Consider the following 20628-nt stretch of genomic DNA (forward strand, 5'->3'; position numbering starts at 1 on the left):
CCCAAGTCCTTCTCGGCAGGGCTGCTCTCAATCCCTTCATCCCCCAGCTTGTATTGATATGGGGGGTTGCCCCAACCCAGGGGCAGGACCTTGCACTTGGCCTTGTTAAACCTCATGAGGTTCACACAGGCCCACTTGTGGAGCTTGCCCAGGTCCCTCTGGATGGCATCCCATCCCTCTGGCGTGTCGACCGCACCACTCAGCTTGGTGTCATCTGCAAACTTGCTGAGGGTGCACTCGATCCCACTGCCTATGTCATTGATGAAGATATTAAACAGTACCGGTCCGAATACGGAACCCTGCGGGACGCCACTCGTCACCAGTCTCCATCTGGACATTGAGCTGTTGACCACTACCCTCTGGATGTGACCATCTAAGCAATTCTTCACCCACCGGACAGTCCACCCATCAAATCCATACCATACCTCTCTAGAGAGAAGGTTGTTGTGGGGGACAAATGTAGTTTTATATTTCAGTAGTCCTTGGTTATAGCAGACTAGCTTCATTTAAAAAAAGTAAGGTACTTCTAACTCAGTCTAATACATAGTACCATCTTAATTCAACTACAGGTTGTTTGAGGATTGTGGTAGGATTTATTTAAACTGGTTAGATATATTTAAGAATTAAGTCTGTATATTTTAGATACATATCTGATGTGTGGTGTTAGTTTGAATTCTATATTACAGTTGTACTGCAGTTATTCATTCTCCTTAAAATTCAACTTTTCCCCTGTAGTCTGTTGGTCTAGGTGATGGTGTTGATTTGTGGCTGAATGTTGCCTTTGCATCAGACTCAGTGATACTTGCTATTGAGAGGAAGTGTGTTATAGGCAAACATTTTAAATGCATTTGTTAATTCATATTCTTAATCTTGCATTATTGTTATTTTGTAAAAAGTTATTTTACTAAATTTCTTAAAGTGTATTAAAATTCTGACATGCCTTCGGTTAATGATTACCAAATACGTTACAAACTTTTTCCTTAAATAAAGCAGGTACACGATATACAGGGAAGCTTATAAAACCCCTGTTTTTATTAATAAAATGAAATTTAAAGAGACAGTGTTATAGTTAATGCATTCACCAAGAACACTTGCTCAGTCATAATTAAAAAAAACGTTTTCTTTGTCCAAGACGAAACTGGTATTAGCAAATGTTGATCTGGCTTTTCAAACATGCTGGCTTCTGCTGTGCAGCCAGTAACACTCACAAATTAAGTAGCTTTATTTTTCTTATGCAGGAAGAGTCTAGTGGCTTATTTTTTTAAAAGTAAAGCCACCTAAAAATTATGGTAGTTAGTAGTTTTGCAAAACTTACGTGACATTGAAATATATTTCAACTTTTAAATTTTATGTCACAAGATTATACAGTCTTAAAATATCAGTTATTTTGATGAGTTTGAAGTGTAAGACTGAAGCAGGACTACAGAAAACTTTGGTAGTCTTATTTATATATTATAAATAATGGGTTGAGGTGGATAATATTATGAAAGTTTGTGCTGAGCATCAGTAAACTTGAGACAGAGCTTAAAATGTTGGTTACTGCATGTGCCTTGTGTAACCTGGATTTTCTTTGTTAATCACCAGCAGAGCTCAACTGATGATGTTCCTATTAAGGAAATCTTGGACTAGAAATTGAGCAAAATTTGTACGTTGGAATGCAGAGGTGGCCAAACCTCGTGACATCCAGCTGTGTACCAGATCTTCACGCGGCTGAGGAACGCTGCGTGCCTCAGAGCTGGGGTGGGCGAGAGGAGCATACGGATGCGGTGACAGTGATTCCCTAGGGCTCCCAGCTCACTGCGGGAGGGAACTGAGCTTTATGTAGCTGGGTCCTCTGTTGGCTCAGGCTCTCAGAGTCAGCACTATTTGTGCGACAGAGCTGCGCTCAGACTGCTGGCAAACCTGTGTAGCTCAGGCAATGAATTGGCCCTGTACGGTTGTAATATCAGAAAGCATCATAAGCCGTATCTGCGGTATGTTTGCATTGTGTTGTTTTCCACTCTGGCATCAGCTGTTTTGGTCAGGTGTGTTACAAGGTGTGATTTGATGAGCGTGTGAACTAGCTCTCAGTATTTCAAATGAATAACGAGATCCAACAACTGTTGGATGTTCTTCCATTTTCCTCTTGCTATATGAAGTAATCTGATATTAGTGGTACATTGATTGTATGTGAAATGAATATACTAATGACATGCATTTTAATTTAATTTCTTATTTCATATCTTTTTGTTTCCACTTTCCAAAAAACTCAGATTTGCAGTAGTTTTAAAAAGCCTGTGTCTTGAAGACGCAAAAAGTAACTCAAACATCATGCTTTCTTCTCTGTAAATGTGATAAAAAACCCTTTAAAGCTATAAAGCTTAATTCAGTACTCATGCACTGTCTAATTATGTCAGCGTATGGATGAATAGGAAGGATTCACCTTTCAAGACGTTTTTCAACAGCAATGTCTTCCCAGGCAAAGTAGTTGATATTATGCAAGTGGGTTCACTTGATTTTGGTTACTTAAAGCAGAAGTGCCTTGAAGGAACAGTGTATTGAGCATGCTTGTGTTAGAACATTTTTGTAGGAAAATCCCATTCTGCAGTGCCTGCTACCATATGCCATTTGACTTGTGGTTTATTTATGACTGCTCTTTGTATCAGGCAGTGTTACCATGATAGGTTTGGAATTCAGAAATATCTTTCTATAGAGTTTGTATTAAATAAGAGAGAATGGATAACTTTGTTCCTTCCTGAAAAGCGACTTGTATGTTTAGCGTAACATTGTGTATGAAATCTATTTAGGACAGTATTTAGAAGAGTGGGGGTTTTTTCCCCTAGTTTGTGGCTTGTGCTTTCTAATTTCTGACAAAAAAACCCCAAAAATTTCATTAAGAAAATGAGTTAGACTCCTGGTAAATTCAAAGTATACAAAAATTCTTGCTGGGTCCTGCTCCCAGACAAGCTATTAAGCTACACATGTCAAAAATTAAAACACTAAATCAAGATCAGTATAGAGTAAAATGTGGTATTATCTGTAGAGTACTACTTGGTACAGAGATGGAACCTGGGGAATACTGAAGTTACTTTGTGCTGAAGGTTATTCATCAGTGAATGCTAGAATAAGCTTTTCTACAGCCGTTGTGAGAAGAGGTGATTGGATGCCTTAATTCAGTATGCTGTTAGAAACACTACAGGAACACTTCTAGTTCTCTTTTGTGTGGGATTTAGAAGCAGATAGCTTATTGTAACAAATACTGCAAGTAGCTATTTATGTTCCATTACAGTGACTGCAGTTGCTCTCTAATTTGTTAAACTTTTGTTTAGACGTCAGAACACTTCATATAAACTGTTGCAAATTATTAACAATCTTGTACTTCAAAAAAACATGAAAAGTTTCTAGAGAATTTTTAATTTAGCTGCTGTAATATTTTCTTGGCTATAGTTATTGAACTTGTGATAGTGGTTGGGTAACTGCTGAAGCCAAAGTCCCCGAAATGGACGACAAAAGCTGTTGTAACCTGAAAGAATTTATAGAAGATAAAGGGTTAAGTATTGAAATGTGTTGATTAAAGGCAAACAATGATTACTGCATGCTTAGCAAATAGCACCTGCTCAGCTTGGGGCATGCTTTTAAGATGACATTCTGCTGTAGTCTGAGATAGTCTGGTTTGAAGAGTTTAGGTTTCTAGAGTTATAAAACTTACTACAGGATCTAACCATGTTCTCCTGATTCAGATGTCAGTCATAATTTTGCATTAATATTTGCAAATAAATCTAACAAAAATTACTTTATGAGCAATTGGAGAGTGGTTTTTGATATGGTGGATAAAAATACGTGAAGTTGTGGTGAAAATCTAGTGATCCAAGTGCTGAGTATCAGCCCTTTGGTGGGTGACTTTCTGCATAGAAAATTTTAATTGTCATAACAATCACTGATCACTTCTGCTAGTTTAGAAAATCAAAACTATCACCCCTTAAACTCTACATAGTTGCGAGAGGGAAACTTCTTCAATTTTTTTCTGGCTTTTCTTTTGGGAGGAGTGTGGGTGTAAGCTTGTTTTAGGAAAGAGATATTTCAGGAAGTGACATTTTGTAGCTGGAATAAAAATTAAGTCTTAGCGGCTTGGAAGAAAACCAAGTATCTCCTAGCATGTTTCAAAAATGTGTAAGTATTGAGAGCATTAAAATAAGTAAACAATGTTTTAGAGAGTCAACAGAGCATCACAGTATAATGCAATGAGGATAACAACTTACATAAAAACAGTCGACTCTGGAACATATGACTGTCTGGATAGCCAAACATAATTAAGTATTACTTCTGAAATGTAGTCTTGACTGCTGGCAAGATGCAGTATTCGTTAGGGTGAATGAGTTTGGCAGCTTTTTTTGTCTTACAAATGGGGATGATATTATTTTGCTACGTCAATATTAAAATAAATGAAAACCTTCCATGGTGAAAAGAGAAAGGATGGAAATTTGTTGGAGGTGTTTCTTTTTACGGCATAATATAAAGCTCAGTCTTTGTATACAGTAGGAGGATTAAAGGTTTAGAAATCTTGTAGATTAATCTTAATTTGTACTGTTTTCTAGTGCCCAAGATGTATGCAGTGTGATACGAAATTTGACTTCATAACTAGAAAGGTAAGAGAAATCAATGAAATGTAAAGCATTAACTGTTGCAAAATACTGGTATGGACTTCTTTTGATTTAAAATGTAGAAGAGTTCAGTAGAATAGCATGCAAAGTCTGATGTAACTTAAAGTAGTTTTTCTTTCTGTTCTGCCTTTTCTGAGTAGAGGTCCTTTTTGTTTTAATTCTGTTTCTTTGAAATTCTTCTTGTTGCTCAATGTGTAATACATAGTCAGGGTTTTTCCAAATTACTGGGTACCCACAGGATTTACATTCAAAGGAAGAGTTAGAGGAACTCATGCTGGAGTGGGCTGCTAACGTCAGTACTGACATAGAAACCAAATCAACTAATTCAGTTGTGTTTTGGGAGATAAAATTACTTGTGGAAATGCAAGCAAAAATGTTTTCAGGAGTAATGAATTCTAATCTTACATTAAAGAACCATATTGTTAAAATGCAGAGAACCAAAACTCAGATTCTCTTTCTGTTCTAAAAGTAAAACAGGATTTATCTCGTGTTTGGAAAAGGGAATTTCTGATTGAAGTAGAAAGTATAAACTGCCTTGATTGATATGAGCCATAAATAGGCTTACTGTACGAAGAGAAAACACTAACATTAGAGTTAAATTATGTTCATTACATAAAAGTAAGCGGGTCACTGTGGAATGCATGCTGGTGTACGGAATACTACTATCGAAAAACCTTCTGCTGATACTGGGGTTTCTGCATGGAGAAGGAAAGCAGCCTCCCAAAAAAGGGCAACAATGATTTTTAGCAGGGAATATCATTCCTTTGTATAACTACATTGAGACTCTCTTAGCATGCGCTTGTGAAAGTGAAGAAAGATGTGGAAGTATGACTTGTAGTGCATTGACATAGTCAATTTACTGCCTATGTCAGTTTGTGATCCTAGTACTCCTAAATCATGGAGTGTACTTTCTCCTAGTTCTTGTTTTACCCTTTAGTTGGATGGGTTAAGAGGATGGTTGTTGGTTGGTTAGAGCATTTTGATTGAGAAGCACGAATTCATTAGGCTGCTGTGTTTCGCTTGTATTAGCATTGGGAAGTAAATGGAGGTAGCCCTGGGAAATGGGTACTCCAGAGAATGTTGCATAATACTTGGAAGGAAAGCCTAACACTGACCAGAACTGCAGTGTATCAGTTCCTTGTATCAAACTGTTCAAACTTGCTTTGAGCCACAAATCAGTTCCTGCTTGCCTAGGAATACTTGTTCTGACATGAGAACTTGTGTCAGGAAGACCTGCGGGGACTGTTGCACCCCAATAGTGATTTGGAGCACAAGCCACTTGTTGCAGATTTAGCAGCTGTGAAACACATTGCAACACTAGTTCTGATTTTGCAACTTCACTGGATTTGTACTATGCTGCCTGGTATTTCTGATAGGGAAATAGCTTTAGGTTTTAAGTTTCCATTGGAAAAACCTCAGAATAAGTTTTAAGGGAGAAGAATAGGATCTCCAGTTGAAGTTTCCCAAGATCTTTGCTTGGAAGTGGGAAGGGATCTAGAAACCACTCTTCTCTTGTGTTTTTATTGACAGTAAGGTGAAGGATTTACTGGACACTGGAGAAGCCCTTTCAGGGTCTTGTCTGGTCTGCTTCAGAAGCACGTTTACAGAGTGCCAACAAAGGCTTGTAGTGCTGTTGCTCATACTATACTCAGTCCTTTGTGTTCAATCTTCAGAGGTTTCTTTCTACCACTCTAGCAGTTAAATTTCCTTTACCTATCCCTCAACTTGTATGTTTCACACCTGAGAAACTGATCTGTTTCTTGGGGAGGAGGATATTTGATGTAGTAGCTCTATCAAATTATTCCCCAATAGCTTCCTGTGTAAACAAATAAAATGTTCTCTCATGCTTAGCATCACTGCCGAAGGTGTGGAAAGTGCTTCTGTGACAAGTGCTGCAGTAAAAAAGTGCCTCTGCCTCGCATGTGCTTTGTGGACCCTGTGCGCCAGTGTGCTGAATGTGCCCTCATCTCTCAGAAAGAAACAGAGTTTTATGACAAACAGCTTAAAGTGCTCATGAATGGTAAGGACTGAATGGTTTTTTTATATTTATATATATACACACACACACACACACATATATATATACACACATATATATATATGCTGGTTTGATCTAATTTATATTTATTCAAATGCAGTGTTGAACAAATGTGATAAACAGGAAGAGTAATGCCTCGTGTCAGACAACCTGCAGTTTCATCTCCCTTAAATACTTCTTTGTTGCCGTGCTTCTTGTTTGCCAGTTAATAGTTCTGTGTTATCCGTTTATTCAGAGAGAAGTTTACGCTTTTTAGTCAATGTTTACAAAGAGTGATTTAATTAAAGACAAAGGAATTTTTAACACCTCTGAGAACAGATGTGTGTGCAGTTGGCATTTTTCTTAAAATAATGCATCTTTTAGCCAGATTCCTGTGACATAAAATAAGGATGAAAAATACTTAACAATAGAGAATATTTTAATGTTTTCTAACAAGATGCAGTGCTTGTTCCAAGCTTCATCTGTGAGCTTTGGGCTTGTCTATGGCCTACAGCTATGGTTGATGGCAGATCATCATAAGTGGTCAATTTTGCGTAGCATTAAAACTACATGCAATACAGTAATTCGTGTTCCAGTTACATTAAGAAAGCTGAGTCTTCAGTTTTTAAAATATTCTGTGATTGTTCAGTGCCTTTTGATGGGCTCTCAACTCTCAGCATGACGCCAATGTGTATAATCAGTGAGCTAAACCACACCTCTGATTAGTGTGAATGTTCCTAGGGGGGATTCTAGGTTCAGAAAGGAGTATGCTCATCCCTGTAACACACAAACCATTCTTCACTCTGCTCTGCAGATGAAGGTGTACATGAGGTTTTAAATAATGTATTTTAAACTGAAGATTTTTTTTTTAAAGCTCATCCTGCTTGCATTTGTGCTACGCAGTTCAAGTCTGAAGTTGTTCCTGACTTACTGTAGAGCTGTGGATCTCGGTCGGAGAGATGGTGGTTGTGATGTCCTTTGCAGTTCCGCTGCTGTTGCCTCTCTCTCTCGCTTCAGCAGCAGCCTGGGGGTCCATGCTGAGGGGTCAGTGAGACTGTGTACAATTGTGAAATAGACAGCGAGGTGAAGCTCTCTGAGGCTGCACGGTTCAGACCGTGGAGATGGATTGCAGACCATTTGGCAGGGCTGTATGTTGTTGTTTTTTTCATTTCCCAGACCAACAGTATTGGGATTAGGTAACGCAGGGAGCGTGAGGCATGGAGGAAATAAAGTGGTTAGGCGTGTAGTCTGCTTTATTTTAAGTTATGAATCACTTCACTAATGTAGCGAAGATGAATTTCCCGATGTCAAAGGAGCTGTTTTGAGCAGGAAGAAACATAACATGAAGGCTGAAGTTCATTGACCTCAAAGTAAGACTGAGGTAGTCTTCAGTAATGAAAAAGAGGTGTCTTTACTATTTATTAAGCATAGAGCTGAAGGTCACATCCTGCTATTAGATTCTTCTGACAGATTTTTTTTTTTTTTGAATACTGAAACAATAGTGTGTATTACAGTGATGAGATAGGGTCTTTAATTGCCTATTTTTGCCATCTCCAAACCTGTTCTCATTTTTAAAAGATTCATCTTAGATATTATCTATGTTTCTACAACATGTGGGAGAAATTACATAGCAATTGTGAAAGGTCCTGTGACTCAGAACATGATATTAAAGATCAGCTTTTTATACTTGAGTGTTCTGCTGATGTTAATCAGTTTAACATTTCAATTAGTCTCTTGATTCACCCAATTCAGTGTATTAGGTGCAGTAAGTAAAAATTAGTTATCCTTTTTGATACTTGAATGTTCCTTCCTAAACTCTGCATTAGAATACTAAAACATGTCTTTCCAGGTGCTACATTCTTTGTAACTCTGGGAACATCTGACAAATCTGAGCTCATGGTTTGTCGACTTTCCAATAATCAGAGGTGAGACAGACTGATAGAAATCGCACTTGTAAACTGTGTATTGTTGCACTTACAGCTATATTATTATCTAATAACCTAAACGAAATGTAATAGTAACATGCTGTGAGGATATTGGAGAGAGTAATCGGGCTGAAAGGATAGGTGCAACTTTATTGAAGTAAGTTCGTTTGAATTTACTAGCAGTAATGCCTTAGAATGGTGGAGCTCCGCTCACTGATAATGCCTCTTGGTGCCACTGGAATACAGTGGTTTTGCCAGCTAATTGGGGGATCATAGGAAGGGGGGGCAGGGAAAAATCTGTAGCGACTGAAAAAAGCTTGTTTCAGAATGATTCTAACACTGCACCATATTGTTTAACGCTACAGCCAAAGCATTGCTTTGGTCATCCCTGTAATTTCTTTGGCTAGAACACTTTAGACTCTGTGTTCTCTTCTTCCCCCAGAGCTTTGGAAGAATGCTTTTAATATTTTGAAAGCAAACTGAACTATAGGTTTTGTGGTTGTTTTTTTTTTTTCCTTTAAGTGAAGAACTTCAATGAAAAGTAATTCTTCCTGCTTGATTTCTCTCCCTCCCCACCACAAGGAACATATAAACAGCCAGTCACTGAGAGATTGTGTTTATTTTTTTCCTTTGATTTGGACTTGATATCATAGAAAAAAGTTTGTTGGGTTTTTTTTAAATGTTTTTCTTCTGTTATGTAGATACCTGATTTTGGATGGAGACAGCCACTATGAAATTGAAATTATACAGATTTCAACTGTTCAGATACTTACAGAGGGATTTACTCCTGGAGGTAAATTTTTTCACTGAATACAAATTAACTATTAAGAAAAAAAATATGTGAAGCTGTAATTATTGTTTGAGCTAGACAGTGCATTTCTAGGTTATTGGTAACTTAGGTGTAACTACGTTAGTTACAACTGCTCTCAGGGTTCCACACACTGCACGCTATTCTGTCTATGTGGCTACTGGGATTTGGGGGAAAACCTAAGAACTGAGAAATTACCTTAGAGCTCTGATATGGGAGAGCTTCTTGATTAAACTTGAGTAAAGGTGGTCATCATCTGTTCTGATCCTTCCTCTTGGCTAAATATAAACATCTGTTGATTCAAAAGCTCATAGGAGGGAACTGTTAGTCTTTGGTAGCTTCCATTTCAGAATCCAGCTGAGATTTCTCTTCTACTGGTACAAACCATTGTGAGGAGAAAAGTGAGAGAGAAACGGGGGGGGGGGAGGGGGAGGGATAAATAATTAGACTATGGTTTCTTAATTTCATTCAAGATGAAGGGGTGGCAAAATGAAACTGGTGACATCTGAATCAGAGGGCAGCTACTTACTGCCTCATCTCTTACCAGATTTTAGAGTATTTCAGGATGAACTTGAATATGATTTCACTGAAATGAGAACAAACAAGGTCAGGAATTTTAATAATTGTTCTTTAGCAACACCTCTGTGTCACTGCTGGAATTTTCTAATCGGACAGCCTAGCTGTGCAATATTCAGTCAGTACGGCATGTTAACCTTAATAAACTTACCTGGGTGTTCAAATCAACCAGATGTGTTGCTGAGTTACTTAATGCTCCTATAATTCCTTGTTCACTACTCTTCTGACTGCTTTATCTTTTTGCCTGCCCGCCTTCCTTCTTGATGGTAGAAAAAGATATTCACACTTACACCAGCCTTCTGGAGAGCCAGCATATTACTGAAGGTATCACCAGTACCTTTGAGCATGACGCACCTAAGCATGTTGTCATGACCCCCCCTCCCATCTTTCTTCCTCTGCAGTGCTGTTTTTTTGCTTGATCTATAGCTGTTCAACCGAAGACAAGTTATGTTCGAATCTGACATGTATTTGTTCCTTCCCATCTGTCTGTTTAATAAACTGAGAATGAATGTTTTGTAACTTTTTGGAGGAGAACTACAACATTTGAGGCCTTCTTTAGACCACATGTGCTATTGTCCATGCTGGAAGAGAAAAGGGAAGATGAGAAATAGTATCTTTAGTGGTACACAGTATTACACGTCGCCTACTTCAGGAGAGGTGTGCGGAATTGTGTATACCAGAAATGAATAATATACTACTTGTGTACCGTCCAGTAAGGTTTTGCAGTGAATAAACAAACTGATAATTAATGGCTTGCTTTTACGCTTCTTTAAAATTAATACGATGTCTTGTTGTGTAAGGTGTGTTCTGCCTGAGTCAGTAATGTCCTGGAATGCCAGACATGGGCAATGTGGATAAATGAAACTGGTCAAGGCCGTAGGTGTTTGATTTCCTCTGGTTTATCTCTTAAGTAGGGCCTCAATGTGTTAGTCTGACCAGGTAGATGCAGGGGAGCAAGTGATGAAGAAGTTGGATTTCAATTTATCCTAGAAGAGGAGATAATAGCTACTTTTATAAACAGTTTGCGGGCTCTTGATCAGGTTGCTTAGAGCGAGATGGTCTGTCTTTGGCTTCTTGGATGTTGCAGTAATGGCCTCCAAGAGCCCTCTCATGCAGACAGTTTGCAAAACATGTCCTTCTCTCTGGTGGAGCTGTTCCCGGGGCTTAGTTTCTGCTCTACTACTTCAGGAAATAAGCAATGCCATAAAGTCTGTGTAAAGCATCAGTGTGCTATTCTGAACAAAGCTTTTGTTTCATTTCTGTATTTTTGCTTTGGTTTAGCTTAATCTCTGTGCAGCTAGAGCGAAAGAGATACAACCATCTCGCTATCCCACTGTTGTCAGAGCAATGTCTTTTGTAGTGGATTTCCCTCAGGAAGCAAACGACGTTGCCAGTCGTCATCTAGTCTTGCATAAGCACCTTTCCCACCCTCCACCCTTTGCCAGATTTGGCGGGACTTGCGACTGCTATGCCAGCCTTCGGCTCCAGCAAGGATCCCCGCTTTGGTATCAGTCTAACTGGATGCTAGTAATTGAGTTTACAAACTGCAGGCTACAGTGTGAAACTGTGGCATCTACTTAAGAGAGGACGTGGCAATATTAAAACACGAGGGTATTCTTAGCGTGCGTAGCTAGTGGCTTTACCGGATGGCTTATCCAGGTTCTGCCTCAGTGATTGCCAGAGAGAATTAAACAATACTGAGCCTGCACATTCCATTGCCTGGCATTAACACCCGTGGTCACTACCTCCTCTGGTGCAGCAGTTGTTAGTGCACCTGCAGTTGCTAGTGCTTTGAATTAAGCAATGAGAGAGTTTTCTTCAAACATGCTTATTAGCTAGAAGAAGTTGTGTTACTTCGTTGGTAAAACCCGTTGCTGTTCAAGAGTTTCTTTCTTTTTTCAGGAGGTAACACTCGTGCCGTAGGTATGATTCTGCAGTATAAGGTACCAGGATCAGAGGAGCTAACGCAGATGAAATTTACAGCCAGTGAAGACTTCAGCTGTAACAAGAAGCTGTCAGCAAGCTGGCTGGCAGCTATGCATAAGGTAAGCAAAGGAGGCAAAACTTAGAAAGCCAAAGAAAATCTTAACGTGGGGTGCTTAGTAGCACTTAAGAGAGCATGCAGCCTTAGGAGTCTCTTTTTTCTTTTTATTATTGTTTTCTATTTAAGGATTTTAGGGCCTTGTTGCTTAAGAAAACAGAAGCTATGGATGGTTGTTAGGAACATGACTCTAGCTTTATGCTCAGATACCCGAAGAAGATATGCACTACAAAGGGTTTCCCAAGATCTTACGTATGTCATTAGGTGAGAAGAAGTAGGAATTAGCCTTTCAGGTTCCTTAGGATTTTGTTACTCACTGAAGAATGTGCATTATGAAATGCTCTTTGGAACCTAAACTCAGCTAATTGTTTTTACTACTTTATGAAGGTTTAAAGTTGATTTTTTGGAAACAGGAACAGGGGTGGGCGCTGGACCCTGTGGAAGGCTGCTCCATCTTTTGTTGTTAGGCACTGTATGGCTAACGAAACTGAAGTCTTATTTCATAAGTCAAAGTTATGTGAGACAAAACCCAAAACCACCCCAACTCATTCCGGAACTCTGTTCATCTGATTGATAATTAGAGCTGTAACTTACAAGCTGACTGCAAATGCAAGTGTGTGGCTGTTTGCTTCTTTATCACTGTTGTTAAGCCCCCCAGCCACCCCTAACCCCACATTTGTGTTCAGCACAGCGCACTCAAACTTTGTATTGCCACACGAGTACGATTTAGCACTTCCTTACAGCTGTCCCAATTCATCTTTCCCAAGCGATGCAACTCCTACAACTGTGGTGAGAACCAGTAGTTTATGGATAAGCGTAACGCCCTCCCCCCACTGATTTGTTGTCTTTGACAGGAGTTTTGGGTAGCTCGGATTTGCGTAACCGATCAGCACAGTGAGACTTCCAGAGGTCCCCGTTAACGGCATGTAAAAGGACTTGTTGGTAGAGAATGCCAACGTGGCATGTGGAATGTCTGTTCCCATCGCAGGGGGTTGGTTGGTTCATGCTATAGTTTGAGAGAAATGAAACACCTCCCCAAAACTTTGCAAGGGGGAAGCAGAAGAGGTAGGAGGAATATAGAACAGAGTAACATTGTTTACGGCGTATGTTTAGACAGATTACCAAAGCCTTAGAAATAGTACTTCTAACTCTTTCAAAGGCAGTTTTAATCAGAAATGGTCACTTCTGACCAAGAAGAAACAAATGTAAGTTGATCTAAAATCTTCAGTGCCCTCAGGTTCTGCACTTAAAGTAACCTTGGATAGTTTGGAAAAAAAAAATTACTGAATGCTGTTAAATGCCTTAGACTAAGGAAAATAGCAGAGGGAGAACTTAAAGCCTTGGGTTTAAAGGAAATTTTTGGAGGGGTAGGAAGGAGATTAGGTGGCTGCAAGTGAAACTTCAGTTAACGCAATGACGTTTTGTCTTCACGTTAGGCAACAAAACTCCTTTATGAGTCCCGGGACCAGTAAGAACAGCAAACTGTTGGCCGCTTGAGGGAAGACACCAGCCGCCATGGACCTGCCTCTCGCTTTTTGCTGTTCTTGACCCTTTCTCATTCCAGTGTGGTTCATTTATGTAAGAACTGGCAAATGCAACGCGAGTATTTTTTTGAACCATGAGTATTCACTATAGTGTGCAATATGTATACAATTAATGCTTTAAACAGCCTCACCTTTTAAGACTTTGTATATTTTGTTAAGCCTTTATTGGCACTTAATATGAAAGTGACCTGCACTACAGCTAATGTACAGCACAACTTTTATAGTAACAATTATATATACTGTTTGCTACAAAAAGCAAACAAACTGTGTTTGTCTCTTCTGCAGAGAATAGCTTTTGGGTATAGATCTCAGGTTTTTCCCTCTATCCAAATGTTTAAAATCAATGTACAATAAAATCTGCCTTAGATATGCTTTTATAGAAGTCACTTGATTTTTTTTTTTTTTTAAACATCTAAATACTTCACCAAGTATCACCAAATTGGACTTACCTGAACATGATCTCAAAACTTTCTTCTGTAATAAATAAGCTTCCAAAATAACTTTTAGTTTTGTATTTTCCTTTTGGTAACTAGCTTTTGTTAATCTAACTGTAATGCTATCTGAAATTGTATACAATTTAATGTACAAATATGAATAAATTAATTCACTTATTTAAAAAAAAGAGGTGATACTTAATTTCACCGTATATAACTTCTTTAATGACGGATACCGTGGTCTCTATTCTCTGAACTCTGAAGCTTTTGACTCTTTATGAACAGCACCCTAATTTTACTTCTAAGTGTCGATAATTGCTTCACCTATTGGGATGAATCCTCCGGCTACACGTGCTGAGCCAAGTGTCTTTCTGCCCTCCGTCCTCCTACGCTGGTAAAGATTGAGTAAACAAGTGCACAGGGCTCAGGTGTCAGCTTGCGTGTAAAGGACCCTTGAGAGCTTTTTCTAGACAAGTATTAATTTGTCACAGTTGGAGTACTAGTCTAAGGAGGTTCCAAAATTGTTTGGCAAGTCTTTTTCTTTGCAGCTGGTAAAACAATGAGGAAACTTGAGTTAACAGATAGAACACGACTATGACTAAAGGCATGTCTACTGTGGCTACCTGTACAAAAATACTGGAGAATGCAGCCATGCCTTAGCAGTACTTTATTGTGCACATTTACATGTTCTCTGAATTAGTGTATCATAGGCTCTTGAAATCATCACATTCATGTAGCAAATTCTTCAACAATAATACCCTTTCACTTTTCACCACAATATATACAGTTAATGCTAACCTGTGGTAAAAGCAAGTTACAGCACTGCAGAAATGGATATATAAATTATACACAGAACTTGTACATGAAGAGTTAATCAAATTGCATACTGTTAAATGGGAGAAAATGACAAGAAATATGGCTAAAACTTAAAATGGGAAATTCAAAATAGACTTTTGGTATATAAAATCATGTACAATTAAAATTCCAGTGAAGTGCCTTTTTTTTTCTTCTCCTTGAAACGGCAATGTAGTGGAATAGGTTATTGCATAACTTGCCTTGGCAACAGCTGTAGGCTGCCAAGAACCACAAAAACTGTCCTCAAATAAGCTATTGCCTTTCTTAAATCCTTCTCTAAACCTTGTTTCTTTCTTGTCCTTGACTTAGCATCTACACACCCCTCTTTCTACTTCTATCCAGTCCTTCATATTTTCTTCTAGACGGACTCAGGCACAGACTTCAAATTACACAGTATAACCCTTACTGGACTCTTACCCTTTTCAACTATTGCACTTTCATCCATGCAGACATACAAATCCCTTAAGCTGCTGCACGTTCAGTACTAACCGTTTTGTCCAGGGTGGACAAGCTCAGGTGGTTAGTAGGGGAACCTTTACATTAGTAGAGGTAACACGTGCTGTAGGCTGAATAATAAGAAAATGAAACACCAAGTGAAATACTGTGTAGGGGGTTTGAGAAGTGTACAAATACTGCTGTTCAGTTAGTTCCCTAGCTTGATGCTAAACGCAAATAATACTAGATGCTAGACTATGTAAAGCTTTTGTTGGGGTTGTCTAGACCAGGATTTAAGTGTATAGCATGTTACTGCTTAAAATCCTAGCCTTCATAAAGCTTTGGTGATTACTTAATGATGCAGGTAATAAGTGAAGACCTTGTGTCCTAGAACCCAAAGAGTTGATCAATAATGAGAACTCAACATTCACTGGTATCAAACGAAATATCCAAAATCCCGATGTGGGACAGTTACTGTGGGGTTGGAGCAAAGTGGACAGCGTATCTGCACTCCGCAAGTGACACCTCTGAACATTTAACACAAGAAAGCTCCTACCATGGAACTTTAACTTAAAACACTGCTTTAGACGATAGTTGGCGCAACACTGTAGATAGTGGAGGTATCGCTCTCCTCATCAGTGGCGGGTCACGTAAAAACGATCCTCATTTACAAACTGCAGATCTTGAAAATCGTGGATGCTGTCCATTTAACAAGAGAAAGCACCATTAAAACTAAATATAGTTTTATTTCTCTGTGTGAAATGATCAAAAATGATGGCTCCAGTGTATGTTTTAAGTTTCCAGTTACCAGCACGGTATTGCACTGTTGTACAACTGAATTCAGGCAAGGGTTCGCTGTCTAGGTTTTATTCGTGGATATAACTGTAAAAGCAGAATAAAAATATTAGGCTTTGCATGGCTGATACCAAGTTAAATATAAATCAATTCAATTATAACCAAGAACTGGGTGATGAAGTGTTTTGGGGGGGTGAGGTTTTTGTAAGCTACAGCATGTTCGTAGGTAACTTCTGAAAAATCAAGCCAGAAGCAGCAGGAGGCCAAGGGCTGACCTATTCCTGCCAACAGCAGCAAAATTGCTGCTCTGAAAATGACTTGGTTCATTTCACTCAAGATCCCAGACTAGACCAAAGGATGCTTTTATACAAGTACAAGAATTCCCTGTCGAGCCCTAGAGAGAGCTTATTTCCTGCTCTGTAAGGTTTTCTTACGCATTTTGTCCTCTGTATCTCTCTACTTCGTAGCTTTTACATTCCTGCTCTCCCATGATAGCAGTGTTCCATTTGACTGAGAGCAGCATCAACGACTTGCCTAAGTTGTCATCTTCAACGCTCTTTCCTGTTTTAAATTTGTACATATCTATATATTGCTTATCTTGTGCCAGGTATTAAAAACCTTCCTAAAGAACTTCCTGGGCCAAAGCTTAGAGCTGCCTCATAGAGCCACCGCACTTGACGTAGGGGCCCTATATTTTAGCCAAGGGGGAAAAAAAAATCTTATTAAAGCATGAAATGTATTAAATATACTAACTTGCCAAATAAAAACGAGCACTAATCTCCTAACCGTAGTCTCCTCTCCTTTTTGTTTACAACGACACAGAGGCCAGAGAGAATAACGATAATCTGCTATGCAGCACTTCATAGTAGTGTATCCAGACGATGCACAGAGGGATTCTGACCAAAGATCCGTCTTGTGTTCCTACTTCAGGAGGAAGTAAAAAAATAGAAGGGAGAAGGGTAACTTAAAAAGAACTTACCCCAAGGAGATTTTTAGGCACATAGCCTTCTTTATCATTGAGGCGGGCCCACCACCACTCTGTTTCGTTGTCATACTATACTAGATGGTAAAATATCCTATTTTTCCCTCTGAGACTTTTAGTATGGACACTGTGGCCCAAATATTAGTCCCTTTATTAATAAAGTTTCACGAACAATTTTCAGCACTTGCATGACTAAATGCTTTCAGAAATTGAACTGCATGATAAACCCAAGTTTTACAGAATATTTTAAACTAATTTAGAGCATGAGGTTTTTCTCTTTTATAATATATGCAATAGAAGCTTTACAATCTTTTATTCCAATGAGGATAAAAATAGTTTTACAAACGTTTGAGCAAAGCAGCTTTATAGAACTGGTGTATATTTCTCACAGGCCTGCTTTCTACAACAGACCTTACACAGTAACACTTGAAGCTTTTGAAAATCTGCACAATGTCAGGTATGTAGAGCCTTAATGAAGCTTCTATCCTCTGATGTAAATTAAAAATTTGTCTGCTCCATCAAGGTACTTTTCTTGCAAAATATATCTTAGTAACCTAAATAGATCTGTAAGTTAATCATTCATAAAGTATACGTGTTTCCTCCTGTGATCTGCTACAAATTTGTGCATCTGGAAGTTGGAGTATCTCTGTCAAAATACTTGACAACTCACTGTTACTGTCAAAACCTCCCCATGGAAGCATTTCCTTGAAATTAAGCCAAATTATAATTTAAGAATCTGTAACATTAGAAGGAGCCTGTGAAGTAACTTAAAGAACAGAAGGACTATGAGCAACACATCCACCGAAAGACTGTTTTGTTTTTAGCGTTTTGAAAGAACAGGTGATGGGCAGTATTGTCACATCTGGGGCCTAAGCAGACGTTTCATGCAGATCAGAGAGACAGAAAGGGACGGATTTTAGAAAAGCTAAAGAAGTCTGTAAAGTAGTGTCACAGCTTACCGTACAAGAACTGGGAACACTGAATATAACCTTCTTCCATCTCTTCACACTTGTCTGCAGCAGTTTCTATATCACTTATAGTTGAAGCAAAAATAGCTGCCCCAGATTCAACCAGTAGTTTACAGAGGTGAACACTATTGCAAGAAGCAGCACAATGCAAGGGTGTCCTGAAATAAAGCAAAAACGCAGACATGAAAAAATAAAATTCCAGGATTCCTAACTATTTTACCTTGCAGTATACAGTTTAGTCTGTCTATTTTTAAAGGAAATTGTTCTTTACAATTATAGTACACATACGCTTGTTCAAAACCTGTCAAGCAACTGGAGTGGATCCCAGGATTTACCTGACTCCAGTAAAGCCAAACATTATAAAATAGACGTTGGCAGAAATGTTGATTTTCATAGCTTACAAAGCTGCTGGACATAAAAGGGTATTTTCCAATATGAAGAAATTTGAAAGGTAAAATAAGGTGAGGGCAAAACAGATCAGCACAGCAAGGTTTCACATCCTCTCCAAACGCTTCAGAAGTGCTACATCTACCTCTAAGGCTAGATTCTTCAAGAACACCAAATCTGTGGTGGGTTATACGAAGATGAAACTTAAACAAATTAACTTTTTTCAGTTGTTATTTACAGTTTAGTTACTTCAGCATGTGAACAAGAAAAGCAACTATACCACTAAGTAAAACCAAAATGTAGTCTACTTTATGATTTAAGTGTGCTTGCACAAGAGTTGAACACAGTGTAATCTTGCATTTGAGTCCGTCACCACCTGGAGTTTAGAAAGTGTTTGTTTGCTGGGGGTAAAGGGGAAGGAAATTGTTCCTAAAACAGGTCTTGACTAAATTTTGAATGTGCATTAAAATGGTGTTTCTCTCAGACGCCAAGTTAAAAATCTTGACACTTACCACCCGTCACTATCTGCTGCATTTACATTTACACCAAAATCAAGCAGGAACTTCACAATGTGGTGATGACCAGCACACACTGCATTATGCAAAGGTGTAATTCCTTCATCATTTGGTTTACTGGGATCATCAACCTATTGAAAACATAAAATAGTTCAGACCTTTTTTTCCCCGAAATATTTAAAGAGCTTGCCACTGTTTAGAAGCTCACCTCATATATGATTCGTTGTACAAGATCAAATTCTCCCTCCAAAGAAGCATCTAAGAGGAGGGCCAACGGATTGAACTTCACTCTCAAACCGTGTCCTGTTCTTTCTGAGTTAGGTTTCTTCAAGTTGGTACGTTTTGTCTGAGTGGAGATTAAGGTTGGAAGGCATCATTTCAGTTGCATAAGTATTACAAATGATTCAGCTAGTTACTTTTTAACTAGATTAAGAATCCCATCCTCCTTAAATGGTAATTAGAACTATGCAAATGTTTCTATTATAAAGTCTCTAAATAAAAGGCTTGATATCTTACTACGTCTTATTCAGTTAAAAAATGAAAAAGCATGCCAATACAATCTTAGAGGCTTCTAATTAAAGGTAATGAGTGCAAGGAACGAAGTACTTAAGTCAATGGTTTTTGAGCACCACAATCTTAATTGTATCTAATATGAGCAGAATATATTTCTGGTGGATTGTCTGAGACACTGTCAAAACTTTTGCTTAGGTTAGAAAGCACAACACAATTCAGCCTGAGTATTAGTCTCTACTCAGAGGAATCTTTGCCTTGAATTAGCAGAAGTATCTGCTGTAGCTCAGTACTGAAAAGTTACGAGTTTTGCTGTGGGAAGGAAAGTACACAGCATGGAACTATTTTATGTGACATTCTAGCTGGCGTTTATCAGAAGAAGCATTCTCGAAATCTGGAACACATTTAAATGTGTTTTGAGAATATTCTGAATCATTCACATGTGTCCTTGTCACTTGCCAGGAAAAAAAAAAATCTATTATTAGTTACAGCTTTTATAGAATGCTTTCAGTCTCTAGCACTGTAAGATCCTTTTTCATTTATGCTCCTATTTAGTACGGCTATTTCAGTTTGGAAAAACCTCTCACAGTATGAAAATATCTGTTGCTAGCATATTCCATTCTCCCACTTGTGCTCATGGATAATGCATACAAGGCCCTGTGCACACTGCAGTCAAATTGTAAGAGGAGCGCAAGGTCCCTACGTGAATCAAAAAGTGGAGATATTCTTTGAAACCAATGTTAAAGTGAGTCCTATCAAGAACTAAGAATAAGATTCAGTTTTCTCCCTATTTTCAATTCTCCATATGCTGTAGATTTTGGTAATGACAAGTATTTAAAAGATTTTGGTGCAGCTGGAGGAGGGACTTTGAAAACAATTCAAACTATGCCACAAGCCCATTAGAAAAACATTTCTGCTAAAACGAGTCAGCTGTGTTGCTGTCAGTGTTGTCAGCCCTGGTCTCGCATCCCTCTGCTGAGGGGAAAAGGAGCGTACTTCTCCCAGAACAGTTATTTCAGATTGCTTGCAAATTAAAAAGCTTCCCACTGCCATAGCTTACCCTTAGTTTCATACAAATAAGTTATCTTTGTAGGCCCAGCGAAATGAAAAGAATATTTTTAATGGAATCTCAGATCCCAGAATTAGTTCTACAACAGGAGTATATCCCCAGAAAGTTCTACAGCCTAAAGTACATC

General features: G+C 38.5%; 2 protein-coding genes across 4 annotated transcripts in view; one reads left to right on the top strand and one right to left on the bottom strand.

Annotated features, from left to right (window-relative positions):
- The window catches only part of ZFYVE21 (zinc finger FYVE-type containing 21), a 16962-nt gene extending 2789 nt beyond the window's left edge, over nucleotides 1-14173 (top strand). The window contains exons 2-8 of one of the 3 annotated variants that reach the window (XM_009280879.1): nucleotides 4575-4625; nucleotides 6492-6660; nucleotides 8507-8582; nucleotides 9284-9375; nucleotides 10237-10290; nucleotides 11869-12011; nucleotides 13444-14173. In XM_009280879.1, coding sequence (XP_009279154.1) covers nucleotides 4575-4625; nucleotides 6492-6660; nucleotides 8507-8582; nucleotides 9284-9375; nucleotides 10237-10290; nucleotides 11869-12011; nucleotides 13444-13479 — 621 coding nt within the window. In that variant the 3' untranslated portion in view covers nucleotides 13480-14173. The other 2 variants (XM_009280881.1, XM_019472470.1) reach the window with 2 other exon arrangements.
- Nucleotides 14174-14637: 464 nt separating this feature from the next.
- Nucleotides 14638-20628, bottom strand: part of PPP1R13B (protein phosphatase 1 regulatory subunit 13B) — a 77960-nt gene continuing 71969 nt past the window's right edge. The window contains exons 13-18 of the mRNA XM_009280981.1: nucleotides 19131-19268; nucleotides 18920-19053; nucleotides 18012-18178; nucleotides 17464-17495; nucleotides 17050-17124; nucleotides 14638-16157 (exon numbers count right to left, since the gene is read on the bottom strand). Of these exons, the coding sequence (XP_009279256.1) occupies nucleotides 16116-16157; nucleotides 17050-17124; nucleotides 17464-17495; nucleotides 18012-18178; nucleotides 18920-19053; nucleotides 19131-19268 (588 nt within the window). The 3' untranslated portion in view covers nucleotides 14638-16115. The remainder of the gene's footprint in view (nucleotides 16158-17049; nucleotides 17125-17463; nucleotides 17496-18011; nucleotides 18179-18919; nucleotides 19054-19130; nucleotides 19269-20628) is intronic.

This window comes from Aptenodytes forsteri, unplaced genomic scaffold, assembly GCF_000699145.1.
Source record: "Aptenodytes forsteri isolate BGI_AS27 unplaced genomic scaffold, ASM69914v1 Scaffold193, whole genome shotgun sequence".
Classification (NCBI taxonomy): domain Eukaryota; kingdom Metazoa; phylum Chordata; class Aves; order Sphenisciformes; family Spheniscidae; genus Aptenodytes; species Aptenodytes forsteri.